The sequence below is a fragment of the Onychomys torridus genome, chromosome 13 (assembly GCF_903995425.1).
Source record: "Onychomys torridus chromosome 13, mOncTor1.1, whole genome shotgun sequence".
NCBI classification, from domain to species: Eukaryota; Metazoa; Chordata; class Mammalia; order Rodentia; family Cricetidae; genus Onychomys; species Onychomys torridus.
In genome coordinates this window covers 50783678-50810304 of record NC_050455.1, presented here as the reverse complement: position 1 = coordinate 50810304, position 26627 = coordinate 50783678, and the positions used below count along the sequence as shown (strand labels likewise).

At 40.0% G+C, this 26627-nt stretch overlaps 1 protein-coding gene across 3 annotated transcripts in view; it reads right to left on the bottom strand.

The window, feature by feature from the left end:
* The window catches only part of Htr4 (5-hydroxytryptamine receptor 4), a 204423-nt gene that overhangs the window by 62159 nt on the left and 115637 nt on the right, over positions 1 to 26627 (bottom strand). For all 3 annotated transcript variants that reach the window (XM_036204236.1, XM_036204233.1, XM_036204234.1), the window contains exons 5-6: positions 24049 to 24202; positions 14843 to 15414 (exon numbers count right to left, since the gene is read on the bottom strand). In XM_036204236.1, the coding sequence (XP_036060129.1) occupies positions 14843 to 15414; positions 24049 to 24202 (726 nt within the window). The remainder of the gene's footprint in view (positions 1 to 14842; positions 15415 to 24048; positions 24203 to 26627) is intronic.

Genomic DNA, 26627 nt, shown 5'->3' with positions numbered 1-26627 from the left:
ATGTGATGATCCATCAAGAAAATTCAAGCCCTTCTGAGTGCTTCAAGAGATAGAGTATGGCTGTTTCCTGATATTACTGGTTAACCTTTAATATCTGGGTTAGGATACTCCTTAAGAGTGTTTACTCCATGCTTAGCTGCAAATAGGACATCTATATCATACCTCCTCCCCAGTGCTTCAGTGTGAAGAGGGGACAAAAAGGTCGTACAAACCGGAGGTTCAGAGTGTAACAGCATCCTCTGGACACAATCAGACTGCTGTTCTCATGAACTAACACGGTTGTGGTTGCTTACACAGTATTAGTCATCAGGGTCCTGCTTTCAGGTGGGAAGAATTCACCAGTGCCCACCTTTTGCTGAGGAGCCATCAACAGTTGATGGATTCTAGAGGGAAGGAACATCAGTTTTCCTTAAGGGTGTGGTCCCTGGTAGGTGAAATACACACCAGTAGATGGCCCTGCATGCATGAGTATATGAGGAGCAAATTGTATCAGTAAATTGTTAAGAAAAAAAAGGAGGACACAAAATTGGAAGGTTATGAGGGCTACCAGAGGGTTCTTGAAGGCGGCGCAAGAAGAATGGAGGGGTGAATAAGACAAAGTGCATGTGTGAGATGATTAAAGAATTAGTAAGAAAACTACATAGCATCCTCTGTATTTTAAAATATATTTTATTTAAACTTTTACTTCATGCCTGGGGTCACACCCAGAGAGGCCCGCACCTGGGTCAAAGCCCAGGGCACCAGCCACTCCGGGGAAGACCTGCCCAATTGGGCCCCAGGTTCTAGCCATAGGGCAGGACCCCCCACCCCCACCGGGAATGTTCCCCCTCTCCAAGACCCTCTGATGAACCCTACAACCTCCATGCCCTGCCCCCACACCCATCTGCTGGAGACCTCAGCCACTTCCTGAGACTTAGAAACCAGCCCTCAGCTTCCATCCTGTCCCGGAACTCCCATCTGGACCAGAGGTGAGTGCCTGGGGTTGTAGTCAGAGAGGCAACCACCTCTGGGTCCCACCCCTGTGCACCAGCCATCCCGGGAGGACCTGCCCAACTTGGCCCCAGTTTCCGGCCATTCGTCAGGCCCTGCGGGAAGGCTCCCCTTTTCCAAGACTGCAGGCAGACCCTTCAGTCTCCACACCCTTCCCCTAACCCATTTGCCCAAGACCCCAGCCACTTCCTGAGACTCAGAGACCAGCCCCCAGCTCCCATCCTGCCCTGGAACTCCCATCTGGACCAGAGCTTCCATCCTGTATCGGAACTCCCATCTGGAAAAGAGGCGCTCCCATCTGGACAAGATAAGGAGACTCCAGGGACTTCCTGAGGTTCAGAGTCCAGACCCCAGCTCCTATCCAGCCAGCACTCTCATCTGGAATGGACCAGAGCTCCCATCTGGCCCAGAGCTTCCATCTGGACCAGAGAGAGGCTCCCTAAATCTGTCAGCTCTGTCTGGACCAAGTACACTGATAAGACCAAGAACGAACCCAAGAGGAGATGGGCAGACGTCAAGGCAGAAGTACATACAACAAAATAAAGAGCAATACAACATCACCAGAATCTAGCCCTTCTCCAACAGCTATACCTGAACATCACGGAATGGAAGAAGAAGAAGAAAACAACCTTATAAGTAACACCATGAAGAGGCTAGAGCCTTATATAGAAGAAATCAAAAATAAAGTAGAGGAACAGACAAACAAAAAATGGGAAGAACACTATAAAAAACTAGAGGAAAGGACAATTAAAGCAGAAGAAAACAATAAGTCCTTGAAAGAAAATCATGAAAAAGCAAGGGAAACAGTACCAGACATGAAGAGGGAAATAGAAAAAATGAAGAAGACACTAGCAGAAGGAATGCTGGAAATAGAAAATCTGAGTAAACAAACAGGAACTTCAGAGGCAAGTATAACCAACAGAATGGAAGAGAGGATCTCTGGTGTTGAAGATACGTTAGAAGAAATAGATTCATCAGTCAAAGAAAACACTAAAACCAACAAAGTCATGACCCAAAATGTCCAAGAAATTTGGGACACCATGAAAAGACCAAACCTAAAATAATAGGGATAGAGGAAGGGGAAGAATACCAACTCATAGGCACAGAAAATATCTTTAACAAGATCATAGAAGAAAACTTTCCCAACTTAAAGAAAGAAATGCCTATGAAGATACAAGAAGCCTATAGAACACCAAACAGACTAGACCCCCCCCCAAAGTCCCCTCACCAAATAATAATTAAACAACTAAACATACAGAATAAAGAGAGAATATTAAGGGCAGCAAAGGAAAAAGGCCAAGTGACTTATAAAGGCAAACCCATCAGAATAACACCCGATTTCTCAGTGGAGACTTTGAAAGCCAGAAGGACCTGGACAGATATAATGCAGACACTGAGAGACCATGGATGCCAGCCTAGACTAATATACCCAGAAAAAATTTCAATCATCATAGATGGAGTGAACAAGACCTTCCAAGACAAAACCAGATTTAAACAATACTTATCCACAAACCCAGCCCTACAGAAAGCACTAGAAGGAAAATCCCAACCTAAGGAAGGCAGATACACCCATGAAAACACAGGTAATCGATAACACCACAGCAGTAAACCCCAAAGAAGAGAAGTACACACACATTACCACCAAAAAAATAAAAATAATAATAGGAACGAACAATCACTGGTCATTAATATCCCTTAATATCAATGGACTTAATTCACCTATAAAAAGACACAGACTAACAGAATGGATACGAAAACAGGACCCATCTTTCTGCTGCATATAAGAAACACACCTCAAATTCAAAGACAGACACCTCCTAAGAATAAAAGGCTAGGAAAAGACTTTCCAATCAAATGGTATTAAGAAGCAAGCTGGAATAGCCATCCAAATATCCAGCAAAATAGACTTCAAACTAAAATCAATCAAAAGAGATGATGAAGGACATCACATACTCAATGCAGGAAAGATCCACCAAGATGAAGCCTCAATTCTGAACATTTATGCCCCAAACACAAGGGCACCCAAATATGTAAAAGAAACATTACTAAAGCTTAAATCACATATAAAACCCCACACATTAATAGTGGGAGACTTCAACACCCCACTTTCACCTCTGGACAGATCGGCCAAATTGAAACTTAACAGAGACATAATGGTCTTAACTGATGTTATGGCTCAAATGGACTTAATTGATATCTACAGAACATTTCACCCGAACAAAAAAGAATACACCTTCTTCTCAGCACCCCATGGAACCTTCTCTAAAATCAACCACATACTTGGCCACAAAGCAAATCTCAACAGATACAAAACAATTGGAATAACCTCCTGTGTTCTATCGGACTACCATGGTTTAAAGTTAGATTTCAACAACAGAAAAAACTACAGAAATCCTACAATCTCATGGAAACTGAATACTGCTCAACTGAATCACCAATGGGTTAATGAAGAAATAAAGAAAGAAATAAAAGACTTTCTAGAGATCAATGAAAATGAATACACCACATACCCAACTTATGGGACACTATGAAAGCAGTGCTAAGAGGGAAATTCATAGCACTAAATGCCCACATAAAGAAGCTGGAGAAATCTCACGCTAGTGACTTGACAGCACACCTGAAAGCCCTTGAACAGGAAGAAGCAAAGTCTCCCAGGGGGAACAGACGCCAGGAAATTATCAAATTGAGAGCTGAAATCAACAAAATAGAAATAAAGAGAACAATACAAAGGATTAATGACACAAAGAGTTGGTTCTTTGAGAAGATCAACAAGATAGACAAGCCCTTATCCAAACTAACCAAAAGACACAGAGAGAGCATCCAAAATCAGAAATGAAAAGGGGGACATAACAACAGACAATGAGGAAATCCAGAGAATCATCAGGTCATACTTCAAAAACCTCTACTTCACAAAACTGGAAAATCTAAAAGACATGGATAATTTTCTGGATAGGTACCACATACCTAAGTTAAATCAAGACCACATTAACCATTTAAATAATCCAATAACCCCTAAGGAAATAGAATCAGTCATTAAAAGTCTCCCAACCAAAAAAAGCCCAGGACCAGATGGTTTCAATGCAGAATTCCACCAGATCTTCAAAGAAGACTTAATACCAATACTCTTTAAATTGTTCCACACAATAGAAGCAGAAGGTATATTACCAAACCCCTTCTATGAGGCTACAATTATCCTGATTCCTAAACCAAACAAAGATGCAACAAAGAAAGAGAACTACAGACCGATCTCCCTCATGAACATTGATGGAAAAATACTCAATAAAATACTGGCAAACAGACTCCAAGAACACATCAAAACAATTATCCACCATGATTAAGTAGGCTTCATCCCAGGGATGCAAGGGTGGTTCAACATACGAAAGTCCATCAATGTAATGTACCATATAAACAAATTCAAAGAAAAAAACCACATGATCATCTCACTAGATGCAGAAAAGGCATTTGACAAAATCCAACACCCCTTCATGATAAAGGTCTTGGAGCGATCAGGAATACAGGGAACATACCTAAACATAATAAGGGCAATCTACAGCAAGCCAATAGCTAACATCAAATTAAATGGAGAGAAACTCAAAGCAATACCACTAAAATCAGGAACAAGGCAAGGCTGTCCCCATACTTATTCAATATAGTACTTGAAGTTCTAGCCAGAGCTATAAGACAACTTAAGGTGATTAAAGGGATACAAATTGGAAAGGAAGAAGTCAAGCTTTCCCTATTTGCAGATGACATGATAGTATACATGAGTGACCCCAAAAATTCAACCAAGGAACTGCTACAGCTAATAAAAACCTTCAGTAACATAGCAGGATACAAGATCAACTCAAAAAAATCAGTAGCCCTCCTACATACAATAGACAAACAGGCTGAGAAGGAAATCAGAGATATATCACCCTTTACAATAGCCACAAATGATATAGAATACCTTGGGGTTACTCTAACTAAGCATGTGAAGGACCTATATGACAAGAACTTTAAGTCCCTGAAAAAAGAAATTGAAGAAGCCAGGCGGTGGTGACGCACACCTGTAATCCCAGCACTCGGGAGGAAGAGGCAGGTGGATCTCTGTGAGTTCGAGGCCAGCCTGGGCTACCAAGTGAGTTCCAGGAAAGGCGCAAAGCTACACAGGGAAATCTTGTCTGGAAAAACCAAAAAAAAAAAAAAAATATTAAAAAAAAAGCAATTGAAGAAGATGTCAGAAAATGGAAAGATCTTCCATGCTCATGGATAGGCAGGATTAACATTATAAAAATGGCGATCTTACCAAAAGCAATCTGCAGATTCAATGCAATCCCCATCAAATTACCAACACAATTCTTCACAGACCTGGAAAGAATAATACTCAACTTCATATGAAAAAACAAAAAACCCAGGATAGCCAAAAGAATCCTGTACAATAAAACAACCTCTGGAGGCATCACGATCCCCAACCTCAAGCTCTACTACAGAGCTACTGTAATAAAAACAGCTTGGTACTGGCATAAAAACCAACATGTGGACCAATGGAATCTAATTGAAGACTCTGACATTAACCTGCACACCTATGAACATATAATTTTTGACAAAGAAGCCAAAAATGTACAATGGAAAAAAGAAAGCATCTTCAACAAATGGTGCTGGCATAACAGGATGTCAATGTGTAGAAAGCTGCAAATAGATCCATATCTGTCTCCGTGCACAAAACTTAAATCCAAGTGGATCAAAGACCTCAACATAAATCCAGCTACTCTGAACCTGATAGTAGAGAAAGTAGGAAGTACTCTTGAACGCATTGGCACCGGAGATCACTTCTAAATATTACACCAGTAGCACAGACACTGAGAGAAACAATCAATCAATGGGACCTGTTGAAACTGAGAAGCTTTTGTAGAGCAAAGGGCACGGTCAACAAGACAAAGCGACAGCCTACAGAATGGGAAAAGGTCTTCACCAACCCCACATCTGACAGAGGGCTGATATCTAGAATATATAAAGAACTCAAGAAATTAGACATCAAAATGCCCAACAGTCCAATTAAGAAATGGGCTATAGAAATAAACAGAGAATTCTCCACAGAGGAAGTTCAAATGGCTGAAAGACGTTTAAGGAATTGCTCAGCATCCCTAAGTTATCCGGGAAATGCAAATCAAAATGACTCTGAGATACCACCTTACATCTGTCAGAATGGCTAAGATCAAAAGCACAGAAGACAGCTTATGCTGGAGAGGATGTGGAGCAAGGGGAACTCTCCTCCACTGCTGGTGGGAATGCAAGCTTGTATAGCCACTTTGGAAATCAATATGGCGCTTCCTTAGAAAATTGGGAATCCATCTCCCCCAAGACCCAGCTATAACACTCTTGGGCATATACCCAAGGAATGCTCAATCATACCACAAGGGCATTTGCTCAGCTATGTTCATATCAGCTTTATTTGTAATAGTCAGAACCTGGAAACAACCTAGATGCCCTTCAACTGAAGAATGGATAAAGAAAATATGGTACATATACACAATGGAGTACTACTCAGCAGAGAAAAACAATGACATCATGAGGTTTGCAGGCAAATGGATGGATCTAGAAAAAATCATCCTGAGTGAGGTAACCCAGACTCAGAAGGACAAACATGGTATGTACTCACTCATAGGAGGATACTAGATGTAAAACAAAGATGACTAGACTGCTGCACAACTCCAGAGAGGCTTCCTAGAAAATGGGACCCTAGGAAAGACACAGGGATCACCCAATGACAGAGAAATGGATGAGATCTACATGAACAACCTGGACAACAGTGGGAGTAATGAAGGGCAAGGTTTGAGGGAAAGAAAGCTTAGGGGAGCAGGAGATCCCAGCTGTATCAAGAACAGAAAGGGAGAACAAGGAATAACAGACCATGACAAATGAAGACCACATGAGAACAGGAATAGGCAGAGTGCTGGAAAGGTCCCCAGAAATCCACAATGATACATCCTCTGTAGACTGCTGGCAATGGTCGAGAGAAAGCCTGATCTGACCTAGTCTGGTGATCAGATGGCCAAACACCCTAATAGTCGTGCTGGAACTCTTATCCAATAAATGATGGAAGTGGATGCAGAGATCCTCGGCCAGGCCCCAGGTGGAGCTCCAGGAGTCCAATTGTCAAGAAAGAGGAGGGACTGTAAGAGTGTGAATTGTTGAGCCCAAGATTGGAAAAAGCACAGGGACAAATAGCCAAACTAATGGAAGCACATGAATTATGAACCAAAGGCTGTGGAGTCCCCAGCTGGATCAGCCCTCTGGATAAGTGAGACAATTGAATAGCTTGAACTGTTTGGGAGGCACCCAGGCAGTGGGACCTGGACCTATCCTTAGTGCATGAGCTGGCTGTTTGAAACCTTGGGCTTACACAGGGACACTTTGCTCAGTCTGGAAGGAGAAGACTGGACCTGCCTGTACTGAATCCACCAGGTTTAAATGAATCCCCAGGGGAGTCTTGTCCCTGGAGGAGATGGGAATGGAGGGGAGGGGCTGGGGGGAAGGTGGGGGTGGTGGCGGGAGGGGGGAAGACAGGGGAACCCTTGGCTGATGTGTAAAATTAAAACACAAATATAATAATAATAATAATAATAATAATAATAATAATAATAATAAACCTTTTACTTGAGTAATCATATGTAGCTAATGGATACCATGCCACTCAATGAGAACTTCATTTACATTCCTCTTGTTTAGCATGAGTAAGGAGAGACTCAGAAAAGTTATCTAGTTCCTAAGAGGCAAAATCAAGACTAAAATTTAGACTTTGTGATTACTAAAACAGGGCTGTCTGTATGATGTCCAGTGGTATTTCTATGTGTCTATGTGCATACTTAAAAGGGAGATTAATTACATCTTAAAATGAGTAGTAAATTTTTTAAAAAGCACTAATTTATAAAAAGGTTCAACACGATAAATCATCTGGGAAATGCAAATGAAACAAGTGATTTTAATTCACCAAATGATAATATTTGGTGTTGGTGAGTGAGATACTCTTTTCATATCCATTGAAAAGAATGATAATTATAATACAGTGTTGTAGGAATTCCATTTTATGGCAAACATGTTATGTGGTGGTATTGTGTTCCCCAAAATATTGTGTGTTACCCAAAATAAACTTATCTGGGGTCAGAGAACAGGATGGCCACAATATTAAACATGAGGATAAGCAGTGGTAGCACACGCCTTTAATCCCAGCACTGGGGAGGCTGAGCCAGGCAGATCTCTGTGAGTTCAAGCCCAGCCTGGAAACAGCCAGGCTTGGTGACACATGCCTTTAATCCAAGAAAGTGAGCCTTTAATCCCAGGGAGTGGAGGCAGAAAGAGTAAGATTATATAAGGCATGCAGAGCAGAAAGGAGAAGCATTTGGCTGGTTCAGCATTTGGCTGGTTAAGCTTTTAGGCTTTGGAGCAGCACAGTTCAGCTAAGAGTCATTCTGGATGAGGACTCAGAAGCTTGAAGTCTGAGGGAACAGGATCAGCTGGGGAACTGGTGAGGTGAGAAAGCTGTGGCTTGTTCTATGTCTCTGATCTTCCAGCATTGTCCCCAATAACTGGCCTCAGGTTTGCTTTTATTAATAAGACCTGTTAAGATTCCTGCTACAATGTTACTAAAATATTTCAGCTTTGGTGCTATCAGAAATGCTAATATATATGTAAAGAAGTATGTTCAGGGACACTAAAATAGTGTAGTGAAATCCTGGAAGCACCTACAGGTCTAGGAGGAGAAAATAAATGATAATTACAAAAAAAAAAAAAAAGAATGAGTTCTGTCTACACTGTCTACACGTTCTCCAGTGGAATTATGTTCAAATACATTATTGTTAAGGAATAAAACATAAGATACAGAAAACAGAAAAGTGCATATATAATAGTGCCATTTATATAAAATGATGGGGGAAAGTTATGACTTCATATGGTTTTTAAGAACGTGTGTTAAAATACTGGAAGAAAGTTAGTTGGAGATGGGGTGGCCAATAAAAACTGACTTCTTTTTTTTGTGATTTTCGTTTCATATTTGTTGAATTTGTCTTCATTCACTGACATTCTATGTGTGAGATCTTTAAGGCAGTGTTGATTTTTGGACATTACATTTAAGTTAAAACACTTGATCTGAAGAATTGATTTTATTTATGCAGTGATGTCCTTTCTGGTTACAGGAGGCCAGTGCATCATAAAAACCAGTGAGTCATAAAAACCAGGAAGGGGTCCCCATGTCTGATGGAGCATGGACCGTATCTAGCACAGTGGTACCCCCCGTGCTGGGTTTTGGGGGTTAGAAGATGATATTACTGTGTGTGACCCTCAGGTGACTTCTACCCACTTGAAGGAGGACTGATTTTAGATACCAAGTGTTCTGATTTGGGCAACCTGTGTTTTTCCATCTGACCGATGGCTTTAAGGAAGTCACTGGCTCTTTGGGTCTCTGTTTGGCTCTGTGGGACCCCACTTTCTCTCTCCTTGTGACTCTGGTCAGTACTGTCATCAACAGTTTAAATTCCTATGTGCCTTAGACATTGGGTCCTTGGTATAAAGCAGTGAACCAAACAGTTAGATTCTTGCACCTGCTAGACTTTCCCTGCAGTAGATGCAGTTTAGAAATAAATGTGTTTTCTCTGTATAGACCACTCTGACTTTCTTTTTTCCTTCCTTCCTTCCTTCCTTCCTTCCTTCCTTCCTTCCTTCCTTCCTTCCTTCCTTCCTTCCGTCCTCCCTCCCTCCCTCCCTCCCTCTCTCCCTCTCCCTCTCTCTCTCTCTTTCTTCTTTCTTCTTCTTCTTCTTCTTCTTCTTCTTCTTCTTCTTCTTCTTCTTCTTCTTCTTCTTCTTCTTCTTCTTCTTCTTTTCTTTTTTTTGGGGGGGAGGGTTTTCAAGACAGGGTTTTTCTGTGTAGCTTTGGCTATCCTGGAACTTTCTCTGTAGACCAGACTGACCTCAAACCCATAAAGATCTGCCTACCTCAGCCTCTGCCTCACAAGTGCTGGGATTAAAGGTGTGCACCACCACTGCATGGTCCACTCTGACTTTTATACTATTCTCTTCCCCTCAACTCTGAGCAACCTCCTGCTCTTCCTGACTCCATGAAGAAGTGTAGGAAGGACTGGACAGAGGGTACATTCATAGTCCTCTACACCAGTCTCTTTGCTTCACAACCATACACAGGTGACCAAAGGATCAGGGACAAACAGTACAGTATCAGAAAAATAGACCCTCTTCAGCTGTCCCAGAAGTGTTTGAATCATTTCTATGACAGTACCTAAGGTAGAAAGCCACCAACTTCGGAAATGACCGACTTAGCAAATGTGTTGCTTAAAACATATACTGTTACACGTTGCCAACAGCCTACACTTAGACTGCCAGCTTCAATACCTGAAGCGCATAGCACCCCATACTCGTTCTGCACACCATCTGTAGCTGGAATTTTCCGGTGGCACTCCCTCTGTAATAATGAAGAGAACACCAGGCTTGCAGATTGTCTTTGAGGCTTTTCCAGCAGCTGCATCTCCAGCACCGTGTTAGGGCTTCCACAGCAGGACTGCCCTCACTGGTGCCTGCAGACTGAATTCACGCTTCTGGGCAGCCTCTGAGAACTATTGCTTACAGTTCATAGCAGTTAAAGTCCACTCCTCGCCTCTCAGCCTACAAATGGAAACCCCTTAAGGCTCAGCTGCTAGAACAACTTCATACTGCCATCATCAGGGGAGACAGATGCCTGACTTCAAAGAAGGAAGTATTCTTCAACAATCCCAATGCATCTCAGAGCAAAGAACAATATATTATTGATGATCTTTGCCACATGATGGTTCTCCACCTGTAACTTCTCACAGTTGAGAACAATTCAAGCTCACACCTAAAGGCTCTCTGTGTGTGGAACAATGCATCATGACACTAAAATCCAGTGTCACCCCCCACCTCCACCAGCCTGTGTGACCTAAGTTCCTGTTTTCTCCTTTTTTTTCCTATGCTGTATCTGCCTGGAATGGCTTCACTGATCTTTCTTCCTTATCTCAACTTCTTAAAAATTGCTGTTCTGTGAGTCTTCCTTGAGTTCCAAATCAGTGTCCTTTCTACTTACATCACTAATAGAGAAGCCCATACTCTACTGTATAATTTGTTACATAGCATCACTGTTGCACACTTATTATTCAATTTATTTTAGCTTTATCATCTCATTTAGGTTGTCAGGCAACACATGATTACTACTAGTTTAATGAATATTAATACAATTACTAATACTATGAGCATACTATGTGTAGAGCTCTATAAATATACATTATCTCTTGTCACAAAACCTTATTAGAATATTAGTAGTGTTATTGACATTTTTATGGTTGATGAAAGTAAATGCAAGAAAGATGGTTTAACTGGAGGAATTAAAATCAAGTCCTTTCTGCTTAAAGGACCATGTTTTAGCTGCTACCCTAAAATATTGCCTGTGAATAGTAGTGGAGAGCTCTCTCTCTAAGTGCTTTCTGAACTCAAGCTCTGTACTATGACTGCTATACACATTAAGCTCATTTGATGCTCCCCAAAGCCCTGGGACTTACATATAGTGGTTATAATACCAATTTTTTAAAAGTGCAATGTGGTAGTATTGTGTTCCCCAAAATTGTGCAGGCTAATAAACTTATCTGGGGTCAGAGAACAAGACGGCCACAATATTAAACATGAGAATAGGCAGTGGTAGCACACGCCTTTAATCCTAGCATTCCAGAGACAGAAATACCTCTGGATCTCTGAGTTCAAGGCCACATTAGAAACAGCCAAACCTGGTGACTCACGCTTTTAATCCCAGAAATCCAGCCTTTAATCCCAGGGAGTGACCACAGAAAGTAGAAAGATATACAAGGCATGAAGACCAGAAACTAGAAGCATTTGGCTGGTTCAGCATTTTGGCTGGTTAAGCTTTTAGGCTTTGGAGCAACACAGTTCAGCTGAGATTAATTTTGGATGAGGACTCAGAAGCTTGCAGTCTGAGCAAACAAGACCAGCTGAGGAACTGGTAAGGTGAGGAAATTGTGGCTTGTTCTGTCTCTCGGATCTTCCAGCATTCACCCCAATAACTGACTTCAGGTTTGATTTTATTAATAAGACCATCTAAGATTCTCCAGTTTCAAAGACTACTTGAATAAGGACTTGAGATAAACCCTATACTTTGGCATTATGCTCAAACTGGACAACAAAGGATATAGCTACCTTTCCTAGAATTTGACAATTAACCCCCAATTTTTCTTTTCAGAATAAGGATACCTTTGCCCATACCCAGCAGGAAGCAATTTTAAGAATACAACGCCCACATTCCCAAAGAGGTGGTGTGAGGCGGGTGTTTTTTTTTTTTTTTTTGGTCTTTTAATGGGTTTTGGGTCTGGGATAGATTTCATTGTTTAGGAGGGTTGGTTACAAGCTGTTCTTAAGGGTTAGGAAAAGGGCTAGGCAAAGGAAATTAGATTTAAGGTGCTTGTTAAAAAAAAGAGAGAGAAAAAAGAAAAAGACAATTACTAGTTTTAAATACTTTACATTGGATTGGATTGTTTTATATTGTATACAAATTATCTGTCTATCTATCTATATATATATATAATCTCTCTATATATACATATATATATACATAGAGAGAGAGAGAGAGAGAGAGAGAGAGAGAGAGAGAGATTGAGATTGTTAGAATATGCCATACACATATTTCTAATCTTGCTTGAGATATTGTACTTATACCATTCATTTAACAATGTAATGCAACTAGTGATCCTTGAATATTATTATTACCAACTATTAGGATATACAGAAATGAAAGTTAGTAGTTAGACATTACAATTGAACTTGAAGTCATATTAGGTGTGTTTTCAAGATCGAACAGATATATTTTAGATAGACAGGTCATCTTCAGACCCTTCAGAGATCTACAGAATATGGCATTTAAAATGTTTGAATAACTTAGGAATTTTTCTTTTTGCTATGACTATGAGACATGTCGGCTCCTGGCAGTACCAATCTACTTCAGAGAAAATATGGGCATTGAAGAAACTGCATATGGAGTTAACTTTCATTGTGGCAAAAGTTAGCCACTGGACAACAAAGTATCCTCAAATCAACTGCTGACAAACAGGACAGACAGGACATGAAACAAAGAACTACTGATTCTTGCCAAAAACAAGTGAGGTTGTGGCTTTAACAAAAGGCATCTTCTGAAGCCGGGACAACATGGCACCATCCCTGAAGTGAGTGGCCTTTGAAATCCAGAAAAGGTACCGTGACCTTTTCTTCGAAGGCAGCTGAACAGGCAGTGAGCTGATGGCTTCTGATGTGCAGTGGAACAGCAGATGAAACAGTTATTCTTGAAGAGTAACTAAGCTCACCTCTCTCAATAGTAGACTGGCGTTTAATAGAGGGATGTGGAGAAGAATGGGATGCCAAGATGAAGCCACACACACACACAGCCAAGAAGAATGGACAGCTGAATTCAAAAAATATCAACAATTTCCAGAATTTAAAATCCTGAATCATGACATGACACTAACGGAATTCAGGTGTTTCTGGTACATGGACTACTCTCACCAAATGTGAGGTTGAACTGTTGACCTTGTATACATCCTAGTTCACAAATTGAGTCTGTCAGATACGCTAAGCCTATAGGCTGAAGATGATGCCCCAACACTGTGGAGAAACCTCAGGTGACTGTCCAGGCAGCTGGCTGTTTCTGTCAACTCACATTTTTTTGGAAGCTGCTTGCATGCACTTCCTGTTTTTATTTTTTATTAGGTAGTATTATTTCCTTGGGTTTCTGAGGGAGTTGAAGACCAGTTAGTTATAGTTATAATTTTCCTTGTTAAGAATTTCAGAAAAGAAACTCACTAAAAGGTGTTAAGTGTATAAATTTGAAAAATGTTATAAGACAGTTCTGTTAGTAATATAAGTTAGGATAGAAAGTGAAAGTCAGGTACATTTTGGACTTACCAAAATAGAATAATGGAATTATTTTCTCTGAATTTGTCAAATACGAATGGACAAGATATTTTTTAGGTATTTATTGTTTGTATATATGGTATATAGTTATTGTACTTTTGTATATAGTTTTTCTTACATTAGTTATAACTTTTTTCCTTTTTTTCTTTTTATTAAAATAGAAAAGGGGAAATATAGTGATATTTTATTTGTACTGAAATGTGATTTTATTAATATATTAATAAAGTTGCCTTGGGGTCAGAGCAAGCCATAGCAAAAGCTGGGTGGTGGTGGTGGTGCATGCCTTTAGTCCCAGCACTTGGGAGGCAGAACTAGGCAGGATCTCTTTGTGTTCAAGGATACAGCCAGCATGGCGACACACGCCTTTAATCTCAATACCAACCATAGAAAACCTGGAGGTCTGTACAGACAGGCAGTGATGGGGAGGTCATGTGGTTGGGTTTACAACCAATGAGAAGGCAGAACAGAAAGTCTATACAAAAGAAAAACACAGCAAGTAGTTCTCTTGCAGAGAGGAAAAACAGAGCAGCAGTGAAGGGTAAGGTTTTCAGCTCTCAGCTATTGCTCTGACCTCTTGGCTTTTAACTCTGCAATTGGCTGTTTCTTATTTAACAAGACAGTTACATCTACAGTGCAATTAAGGCTCAGACTTGTTAGTGATCTCCACAATGTCAAAGGACTGTGGATCCCAATGCAAGTGAATCTCGCTACAGAGCCTGAGTCCTAACCCACTCATTGATTCCCTGGCTAGATGGCAGAGTGGACTTGAATCTTTGAAAACACTATATACATTTTTAAGAATAACCCCTTAGAACAAAACTAAATCACAACCTCTTCTGAGCAATGCAAACCAACCAAACTGATACCCACCACCAGCACTCACCTTAGCACATGTGTGGATCCATTAATGGTTGTGGTTGAACATGGGACAGTCTGGCCCAGAATGGAGGGTCTTCTGTAGCGTTCATCATCACAGCAGAGGATGATGAGGAAGGCACGTCTAAAAGACTTATTCAAGAAGGCATAGAGAAAAGGGTTCAACCCTGAATTGATATAGCCAAGCCAGAGGAAAGCAGTCCACACCTGCTCAGGGACAGTGTAGTCTATGAAAGGGTCCACAACATTGGTGACAAAGAAGGGAGCCCAGCAGAAACAGAAGCAGCCCATGATGATGCATAAAGTCTTGGCTGCCTTGGTCTCTGTCCGCATGCGATGTGTGCTGTGCTGGTCAGCTGGCTGGGGTCTGCTTTCAGGGGTGGTTCCTGCGCGTTGTAACATCTGGATCTGCTGGGCATGCTCCTTAGCAGTGACATAGATGCGGTAATAGGCCAGCACCATGAGGAGAAACGGGATGTAGAAGGCCACCACGGAGCAGGTGATGGCGTAGGGCTTGTTGACCATGAAGACACAGAATGTAGTAGAGTTAGAGTTGTGGTTGAGTTTCCTTTTCTCGATCTGAGAGCGGGAGGAAGAGAAAAAATAGGGCAGGAAGGTGAATGAGGAGAAAACAGTGAAGAAAATGGAGAAAGTGGAAAAAAACCATAGGAAAAGAAATAATGGGAAAAGGCAAGAGGAAGAAGAAGATAAAAGAACAATGCAAGAGTGAAAGAAGGGAAAAGAGAAAGGAAAAAATAAGGTTTAACATCAAAATTTTATTTTTCTTACAAATCTATAGCACATAGAACTTTCATGGTAGGAAAAGAACGTGTCCCAGAGTTCAATGAGCTTGTCTGTGGGAGGTCTCGGGGAAAAAAAGGGAAGGTATAATCAGTAATCATTCTCAATTCCATCTACCCATTCTCTCTTCCTTGTCTGACTGTGTATAACATATGAATAGTTGTATATAGTATATATTAATAGTATGTCTTAGATCACTACCATCAAATATGTTTATGATATGTGCAGAATTTGATCTCTCATATAGATCAGTTTCTCAATATCTTCATTTTGGCTGCCACATTTTTAAATAATAAGTTTGTTAATATTTGAAAACTTGGCCCTGTGTCATTCTAAATCCAGATCTTTGGGGGATGCTGGGCTCTTTTCTGTTTCTTAGCTTACTGGATATACTGATGAACGTTTTCCAATTTAGGAAATGTAGTACTCAAATTGATGAAGAGAAATGATCACGAGAGGCATGGGGTTTGAGAGAAAGAAAAGGTAGATATTTCACAACCATGGAAGACATAACACAGTACTTGACATTTTACCCATAGTTTCACTTTTCAAGGTTTTGTTACTTGTGATCAACAAGTCCCAATATGGTAGCTAAACAATCCCTAGTTTTTAAATTGTATGCCATTCTGTGTAACATTATGAAATTCTACACCATTCTCCTCTGTCTCAGGTAGGAAGTGAGTCATCCCTTTGTCCAGTATGTCTACATTATATATGTCATACAATCATTAACTACTTAATAGCTTTCTCAGTCATTAGAATGACTACTGAGGTACTTGTATTCAAGTAGCCCTTATTTTACTTAACAATGGTCCAAAGCACAAGATTAGTGCAATTTTATGGCACCATGTAGTTGTAATTGCTCTACATTATTGTAACTGTTGTTATTGATCTCTTTCAGTGCCTAATTTATAAGTTGAACTCTACCATACGTGTGTATAGGGGAAATATTGTATTGTGTGAGTAGTAGTGGTGGTGGTGGTGGTGGTGGTGGTGGTGGTGGTGGTGGTGGTGGTAGTGGTGGTGGTAGTGGTGGTAGTGGTGGTGGTGGTGGTGGTGGTGGTGGTGGTGGTGGTAGTAGTAGTATATGTAGTAGTTTCAGGAATCCCCAGGGGTTTTGGAATGTGCTTCCTAGTGGATAAAGGAATATTTATCCTTGCCTCCTGTTTTTTACTGAATCCAATCCACTTAGGTTTTATTTCCAGTCATTCCATTCAAACTTTCTTGATCAAGACCTCCACAAATCTAATTCTTATTTTAAGTTAGCTATTTAATGTATTGATGTATCTGAGCCTCAAAGTCGTCCTTGCAGATCCATATTTTATTGAAGTAAAAGACGTTATACAAAATATTAAATGTGTATGGTGAATGAATTTTACAAAGTAAAAGTACATATGTAGTCATACATGTACAAATCAAAGTATAGAATATTAGCGGCATCTCTAATGCCTCACAAAACACTCTCAGTCATAACCATATATTTTGTTGTTACAGTCATGTGGTTCTCAATGGGCTGTATCAATGCATATTTCTGCCACTAGGCTAGGAGCACTCCAGTTACTCCACATCCTAATCAGCACTTGCTATTGTCTATACATAGCTATACCTCATTGTGGGCTTGTTTAATGTTTATTGAAAGTGTTATCCATTTTCTTCTCTCTCTCTCTCTCTCTCTCTCTCTCTCTCTCTCTCTCTCTCTCTCTCTCCTCTTTGTCTGTCTCCTCTCTGTCTGACTGCCCCTGTCTCACTCTCCTTCCCCTCTCCGCCTTCCCCCTCTCTCTTTGTGTGTGTATGTGTGTGTGTGTGTGTGTGTGTGTGTGTGTTAGTTCTTTGAGAATTTTAAACAATGTGCTTTGAAAATATTTGCTCTTCCTCCCCCAAGCCTTTCCAGATCATCTCTCTTCCTTTTCACCCAAGTTTATGTCTTTTTATTTTCTGTCAAGGTGAATTTGTGTTTCCCAAATATACTTGTATTGTGGGTTTCCATTGGAGCTTGGTAGACTTATCAAAGGCTACACTTTTAGAAAAGGAAAATTGATCTTTCCTCTTCCAGCATCTAATAACTGCCAACAGCATCACTGCCAGAGGCAAGACTTCATGCCTAACTCCCCAATCAGTGCTGGGATTTGGTCTGGCTTGCATTTGCATAGATCTTATGCATGCTGTCATAACCACTGTGAATTTATATGTGCAGCTGCTCTGATGTATTCAGAAGACACTATTTTGTTGTAGTCATCCAAAACATCTGACTCTTATATTCTTTATGCAATGATCCTTGAGTCTTTGGAGGGGTAAGTGTGCTACATATGTTCTTTTTAGGACTGAACATTTTATAGTCTCTTATTTTTTGCATATTGATTAGGGATGGGAATCTGTATTGATCATGGTCTACTGCAAACAGAAGCTTCTCTGATGAAGGTTGAGAGATGCCTTAATTTATGTGTATAGTCATTAGGAGATAGTTTAATGCTATATACATTTAGCAGAATAATAGTAGTAGGTTCTTTTCCAGAGTCTATGACCTGTCCATCCATAGGCTCTTTGCCTGATAATGAGGGAAGGTATGGGTTTCATCTTGTGAAGGTGGCCATAAATTCTATCAGAAAGTGATTGGTTATCCTACAAGATTCATGCCACTACTGCGCCAGTGGCTATGTCTTTCTCAGCCAGTCATTATTATAGTTTATAGAATTCACAACTGGGTATGACTAATGATTACTTTTTTTCCTCTGGTAGCATGTATAACCTCTGCCAGTACTGTAAAAGCTAGCCAGTAGGGATGAAGCTTCCACGTCAGTACTGGCTTAATTTTCCATGTTTTATGACTCAAGGATGTGGAGTCTTCAGCAATAGGGTCTTACTATCAAGTTCTGATGGGTAACAGGATGATTGGCAATAGCCTTTATTGTGTGAGCATCTTGGGGAAACCCACCTGCCAACAGGTCAATCCTGAATGGTATTTTGGGCTTCCTTGTCCATATGATCTAGATGTACTGAAATGTATTTCTTGGAAAAGAAGGTATGAGTTTCTGCTTCTATACCTGATTAGTGTTTTTGTTCCTCCTCTGAGACTAGATTTAGAACAGTGAGCTACTTCCCAGCTTCTATTAGCCCACATTCTTGCAATTGTGTCTTCAGGCTCATTCCCTGCTAGTCTTCTTAGGCTCAGTAATTGTAGAGAATGGGACTGAAAAGTTTTTCTTTAAATAATATCTGGAATAAACATTTTGCTACATTTTTCCTTATGTAAAAGCATCTTTAGTGAACATTCATCAAAAACCATGGATTTCTTTTACATCTTACCAGTTACTGAGAGTTTCTAGTCACAAGCAGCATGCTTTGCTCACTTTCACCAACCCACCACCTATACTCTTTCCACATCCACCACCTTCTCTATCCTCTCCCCCCGTCAAGAGCCTTCCAGATCAATTTGTGCTGCCTAACATATTCTTGGATTTATGGTCTTCAACTGGAACATAGTCAACTTCCCAGGAGTTACACTCTAAGAGAATCTGGTTCTTCCGTTTCCAGCAGCTACCAATGGCCAATCATTCCAAGGCTAGGGGTGGGATTGTGTGGGCATCTTCCCACTCCATGCTGGAATTTGGTCTATATGAGGCTTACATAGGATTTTTACAGTGTGTAAACCCTCCATTTCTGGCTTTTCACTTCTTAGACATTTTCTCTTACATATCTTTATTTCCCCCAGACAATTACATCTGCTTGTATGGGTTAAATAGCATCTAGCTCTGAGAATGCCTTAACACATAGTTTCTTTCTGAGAGAGAATTCCCATAAATATCATGATGTGATATTAAGCTAATTTCTTGACAGTTTCACTAAAACATCTAGCAGGCATTTAACACTTGTATTGTGTTTTCCCACAAAACCTACCCTACCTATGATATTTTCAACCTGTAGTTTCCAGGTGAAATCAACAGTCATTCACTTCATTTTTCCAGTTGTGCTGACTGAAATCTTGATTGTATTGAACTAAAGTTTTCTTTTCATATTTCTGTTCTAACCATAGAGAAGATCCTGTTCATATTAAAAATCCACCTATATTCTGAATCACAGTCACCATTGCTTTCACTGAAACTACAGCACCATTGTCCCTTACCATGACTTTACTTTAGCAGACTTCCTTAATGTTTGCTTTTTAACAGAAAAAAAATGAGGATTCTTTAAAATGTTATAAATCACACTACTAATATGCTCAGACCCTGTAGTGACTCCATATCACTCACAGTTAAATCTGATGCCTTCACTGTCCCACAGAACAATGCATTATTTCCTCATTTATTTTATTTTTATAATTTCTTAAGTTCCTTTCCTGCTTTCTTACCTCCAAATTAACTTTGTAATGCCTTCAGCAGGCACATCTTGCCTCTGGGCCTTTGTATCAGCTATTTTATGTCCACTCTGTGCTAATCCAAGATACCTACAAGTATAATTCCCCCATCGCCTTAAAGTCTTTATTTAGATGTCACTTTCTCAATAGAGCCTACTCTAACTCCCTATTTAGAATTTCAATCTGCTAGCAACCCACCTTTTAAAGATTTAATATTTGAAAATTGTGTGTGTGTGGGTGGGGTGCATGCACCCACATGTGGGCATGTGCACGTGTGAACAGGTTGCCAAGGAAGTCAGAGGTGTTGGATTCCCTGGAGCTGGAGTTACAGGCAGTCATGAGTGGTGTGGGGCCTGTACACATTCTTATTACTGAGCCATCCCTTCTGCCCCAAACTGAAGTAAAATATTGTCATTGTTGTCCAACATTCTACATATCTGCTTATTTTCAGTGTAGCGCTTGCTGTTTGCATCTCCCTGGTTAGCCCTAAAGTTACAAGGATTTGGACCATTACCAGCTCTGTTCAGTAATGCAGCCCCAACACCTAGATCTGCAAGGGCCCAATAAACACAGAGTGAGAGAACATCTAAACTCTCCAAGATTCTCACCACTTCAGGTCACTGTCATCCTACTCCATGTCATCCTCATCCCATAGCAGGTCTGTTGCAGTCCCTCCTCAGGGCTTCCCCAGTTTCCTGTAGCCCTATCACTGTTTTCTGAAGGCTAGCTATGATGGTTCTTCTGAACCCTCCAATTTCAAAGTAAACAACAACAACAACAACAACCTACTATTGTTCAAAGTAAACAAAACAAAACAAAACAAACACAATCTGGCCCAAGACTACCTCTCCAACTTCTGTGTTTCAACTGAGCCAAGAATGTCCTTAATGAGGTTCACTGGAATAGTGATTAACATGGGGCTTGATACACAGTAAATATAAACATCTGTTGACCATTGTTATTACTGTTATTTGAATAATAGTATTTGTTGGAAACTGGCATTACATTTCCCCTCCAAATGAAAAAATCAAACAAACAAACAAAGCAAAACAAAACCTAACATTCTGAAAGAAAGAGTATGGGATTGAAGAAATTATCTACAGGTTCTCCCAGGATAGAGTCCCTGACACTAGTATATTTTCAGCAAGAATTCATTGTTTTGAAATGCAAGTCCTGGCCATGGGATTCCTTCAAATGTAGTTTCTTATTCAAAGAGGAAGTTAAAATCCCCATGTGTAGAAAAGAAGGGGAATTCTCTCTTTTCTGATCCTTTTGGGCCAGAATTCATTCTCAAGTCTCTTCTTCTGCTCCTTCCCCACATCTGGAGGATTGGCTTTATGTAACTACATGTCATCTTCCATAGCCCTGACAATGGATCCAGACCATCTGTTTTAATGGTCAATATGCTTCTTGTATGTCAGAGTAGAATTCTTAAAGATGATTTTGACAGTGAGATGGTTAATGTTATGTGTCAATTTAACTAAGCCATGGGGTACCCAGATGTTTGGTAAAATCCTATTCTGAGTATGACAATATTTTTGGTTGAGAGGAAGCTCTCAACTGGCAGATTGTATAAATCAGTTCTCTTCCAATTCAGCACTGCATTAAAGGCCTGAACAGAACAAGGAAGCTGATTGAAAGGGAGCTGCTCTATTATTGTCTTAATGAGGGCCATCAGTTTTTCCTATCTTTGGACTTGCACTGAAATATTGGCTCTCCTGAGTCTCTAGTTTGCTGAGACTTGCCAACTTCCACAACCATGTGGACCAGTTACAATATGTCTATTTATCTGTCTCTATTACTTTTTCTTTCTCTAAGAATATAGGTAGATAGATCAACAGATATATGGCGAGGAAGAAATAGATAGATGATAGATAGATACATAATACATACTTTCATAAATATATATACATATATCTATATCTATATATCTATATCTATCTATCTATCTATATCTATCTATCTATCTATCTATCTCTATCTCTATCTCTATATATCTATATCTATATCTATATCTATATATCTATATATACATATATCCTATTGCTTCTATTTCTCTGGAAAAACAATACCCAGGATTTGGACAATGCATGGTATAAGTAGCACATGTCCCTTTCACACTGATATTAGACACTATTTTCACTGAGCACCAACCTCCCTTCTTTTTTCTTTTCTTTTCTTTTTTTTTTTTTAAAACAGGTTTCTCTGTGTAACAGCCCTGGCTTTCCTGGAACTCACTTTATAGATCAGGCTGGCCTCAAACTCACAGAGATATGCTTCTCAAGTGCTGTGATTAAAGGCGTGTACCACCATGCCAGGCCTCCAACTTCCCTCCTTAATACAATCCTTAAGGAAGTTGAACATTCACAGAGCTGAGTTCACAGATTAGCTCTCTGACTTCTGGTGCAGGGCTCTTTGTTCCCTGGCAGACTCCATTCATCTGGCAAGTCTTTCCCCAAGCATTGCATGCAGACCTTATAGACTCTGAACATAAAATAGGATGAAGGCATCTCAGGACATATGACATACCTCAAGTTCTGAGAACTGATTGTTAAATAGCAAATCCCTGTTCTCCTATAGAAAAACTATGTGGCAGGGGGAATGCAGTTAACCCACTCATCTTAAATGGGAATAATTATACTTTTAAAAGGATTCTTTTGGGGTTACATGTAAAGTGCTCACTGTCCTGTCCAATATACAGAAATACTAAACATATTTTAAAAAATTATTTGAAACACTTGCTAAAGCAGCCTTTGTTCTACATTATTTCCATAAACAAGAGAAAATACTGCGATTTTGCAGAAAGAGATCAGCTTCAACTCTACACACAACAAAAAAAAGTGGGGATTTATAGCCAAGGATTTGGTTGATGAGGATCAGAAAATTATGAAGAGTAAATAGGAGGAGCAGGTGGGATTCTAGCTAAGTCAACTTAGCAGGATTCTTGCTGAAGATAAGCCAAGATAGTCAGACATAACCTGGGGAAGGGGAAGGATAAAGTGCCTGGTCCTTTACTGAGGATGGTGGATTCTGGTTAAACCAACTTGTCAGCAGTCTTGCTGAAACTGAGCAATGCAAAGTTGGACATAGTGTTGATCAGAATTACTTGTCAACCTGACAGAATCTAGAATTACCAGCAAAAAGGGCCTCTGGGTATATCTGTGTGGGTTTATCTTGAGCATGTTAACTGATGTGGGGAGACCGATCTTAGTTGTGGGCAGGACCATTCTCCAGGCAGGGGTTCTGGAATGTGGAAGGCAAAAAGGCGGACTGAGCAGTAGTATACATTCATTGTTCTCTTTTGACTGGACATTATGGGACTCACTGCTTCAGGTGCCTCCTACTGCCTTGATTCCTCTGCCATGATGGATGATGGTATCAAACTGTGAGCTAAAATAAGCCATTTCTCTCTTAACTTGCTTCTTTCAGGGTATTTTATTTGCAGATGATATGATAGTATATATAAGTGACCCCCAAAACTCTACCAGGGAACTCCTAAGCTGATAAACACCTTCAGTAATGTGACTGAATACAAGATTAACTCAGAAGAAAACAGTAGCCCTCCTATATACAAATGCTAAAAGGGCTGAGAAAGAAATAATAGAATCAATATTCTTTATAATAGCCTCAAATAATATAAAATATCTTGGTGTAACTCTAACCAAGCAAGTGGAAAAAAAAAACTGTATTATGAGAATTTCGAGTCTCTGAAGGTATTTTCTCATAGCACAGGAAAGAAATTAAGATAAATATAGAAATCCAAACTTTGATGCCTAGGGGGTTCATGTGATCTAAATATATTGTGTTCATGTATGAAATTTTCAAGGAATAAATAAATAAACTTTCAAAGACACAGATCTAGTTGGGAAGATAATTCAGAGGGCCCTGGCCAACATTTTGCCAATTTGAGACTCTGACAGTAGACATTTAGAAATGTGGCTCAGACCAGTATTGTAATATCTCTATTAAAATAGCTAACAAATTTAGTATTATCTGCTTATCTAGAATGGCTGGCAAAGTTGACTGGCTAATATCCCCATGGCATCTGTGTGGATACTCACCACATCATAGATGCCGATTTTGTTCCAGCCTTGCATGATGGGGAGAAAAGATATAAACATGGGGATGGCCCAGCAGCCTCCCAACATTAGTGCGATGCGGACAGGGGTCATCTTGCTTCTATAAACCAAAGGTTGGCAGCAGATGGCATAATACCTGGAGAGACAATGAGGGGTGGACCATGGGCAAGGAGAAATGAGAGGAAGAAGGGAAAGATAATAGATGAGGGAAAGGAGGGAGAGAGAAGAACAGAAAGGGATGGATCGAAGAAAGGAGAATTGGAGGAGGGATTAGAGAGTCAAGTAAGGAAGAAAAATTGGGAATAAATGGAAGAGCAGGTGGTAGAGGAAGAGAAAGAAAGGGAAGGGAATGGGAGGGGAAAAGGAAAGAGAAAAGACAATTATACAATAAAAATATTAGCATACAGCTTATACATTCTGTTAATACATAAATATGTTTTAGATTGCATCTGAAAGTCATTGCCTTGAGTTGGCGTCACATCCCTCTTCATCTCCCAAAGTCTTAAGCAGCTTGATCTGCATGAAGGTCTACTCTATCTCAGACACAATTCCACTTTTGGACAATGGAAAAACTTCTCGAGCTCTCCAGACCACTGGACCCTGGTACCTCTAGCTTCTGTGACTATAATTTGACCTATCTTAGATTTGTTCCCTTCCTCTTGATGGTTATGATAAGATGTTGTACTTCTGTGTTTCTTAAATTGTTGTCCAGGATTATCCCTTCTCCTCCTTTCTCCTGTAACAGATTTATCTGAGAAGACCAATGCAGATCCCAAGGATCTCCTAAATCAGCTTGCTAGGGAGTCACCTGGACTGTACATTTTCACCGGTGAGTCAATGCTACTTTTAGTAAGTACCCTCCATTCCCCCTTAGAGGTGCATGCACTTCTGGGTTTCCCTTCGTTAGTGAGACCAAGTGATGGGCTCAAGTCAAGGAGTTACAAGTAGAATTCACATGCATTGTTTCTGACAGTGATCATTTAATTGTTTCTCTAAAGGTAGGCATATAAAGTTGCAAATATTTCACTGTTAGTTATTGTCTACTTGTTGAAACTATGCTCCCTTTATTTACTGGGGCCTAAGCCTTTCTTGGGATGCACTGCTCACCCTCTTTTGTGTTTATATTGTGCCTAAGGTATTTGACTTCTTCTACTTCCATGAACGGTTTCCACTCTAACTCCCAGACTTGCAATCCTGCATGTTGTGCCACCCTGTCCAAATGTGCTGTGCTTTGATTAGCATTGCTCAAGATTAGTATGATTTGCTGCCACAGAGAAACAAATGGAAGTATCAAATTCCCTTTAAAATGTAACTTTGAGGGTGATGCTATAGATCAGCACACAGTTTTCCAAACCCTTATACAATTTGCAGATACAGTCAGTCCCAGAAAATGGGTACCTGAAGCACAGTTGGGATAGTTCCATCCTCGGGGTCTAGGGTGGGATGCAGGGATGTACCTTGCACAGACAGCTATGAAAACTTTCTCTTGCCTAGACTTGGATTGTTGCGATAGGTAACAAAAATTCTTATTCTCTTTCTTTAAAATACTAACAATAGTAAAGAGGAGGGAAGGATTTTATTTTGTTTAATTTTAAACTAGGTTAGAGAAATTCTGAGTGCTAGGTTAGTATATATACAATAAAAACATGTGATCATGCCCAGATTCATATTTGACTTAAACTTTTTTCTCTATCCTACAGTAAGCATAATATGATTTCTTAAATTGGTATCACAGGGCAAAAAACTATGAAATATGAGATTAACTAAAACTTACAACATTGACATGAATGCTGAAGAGTCTTAATGGCAGAATCCTAAAAAAGCCACCTTATAGATTTTGAATATCTTTCCTCATATCATAAAATATTTTCTTTCAAGGAAAGAATTTAGAAAAGTTAAAAAAGAAGGAAACTGCCCTATTATGATCTTCCTCTACAACATGCCTGGTAGCACCATTAGTGAGAAGTTACTGTTCAAATTGGCAAGTGTTCTGATATCATCTATTAAGTACACTAGATGCGTTAATCATAACTGTTACCATTGATTTCCTTACCAAAGGCCCTATTTACATACTATTATACAATGCCCATAACTAGTATGTGCATGAGTGTATGTATATGTGAACATGTGTGTATGAGTGCTCACGTCTGTGTGCATGTTTATGTGCACCTGTGTGCATTTGTGTACAGAGGCCAGAGGTCAATCTTGGTTGCCATTCACCTGTTATTTGAAAAGGAATTTTTTGTTGGCATGGAACTCACCAAGTATTCTCAGCTGGCTGGCTAGAAAGTCCCAGAGGTCTGCCTGTATCTCACTCCCTAGTCCTTTGATTACAAGCATGTGCCACCACACCCAAACGTTTTACATGTGCTCTGGGGGTTGAACTTAAGTTCCTCTGGTTGCATAGCATGTACTTATGCTGACTATATCTTTCTAGCCCCTCATGAGTTTTTAAAAAGAGGAAATACACAAATGTATCTAATTAAGGAATATAAGTAAAAAGTATGTGTGGCCAACACTGCATTGGTAAGAGTTGCTGGCATTGGGCTTAGACAGACTAC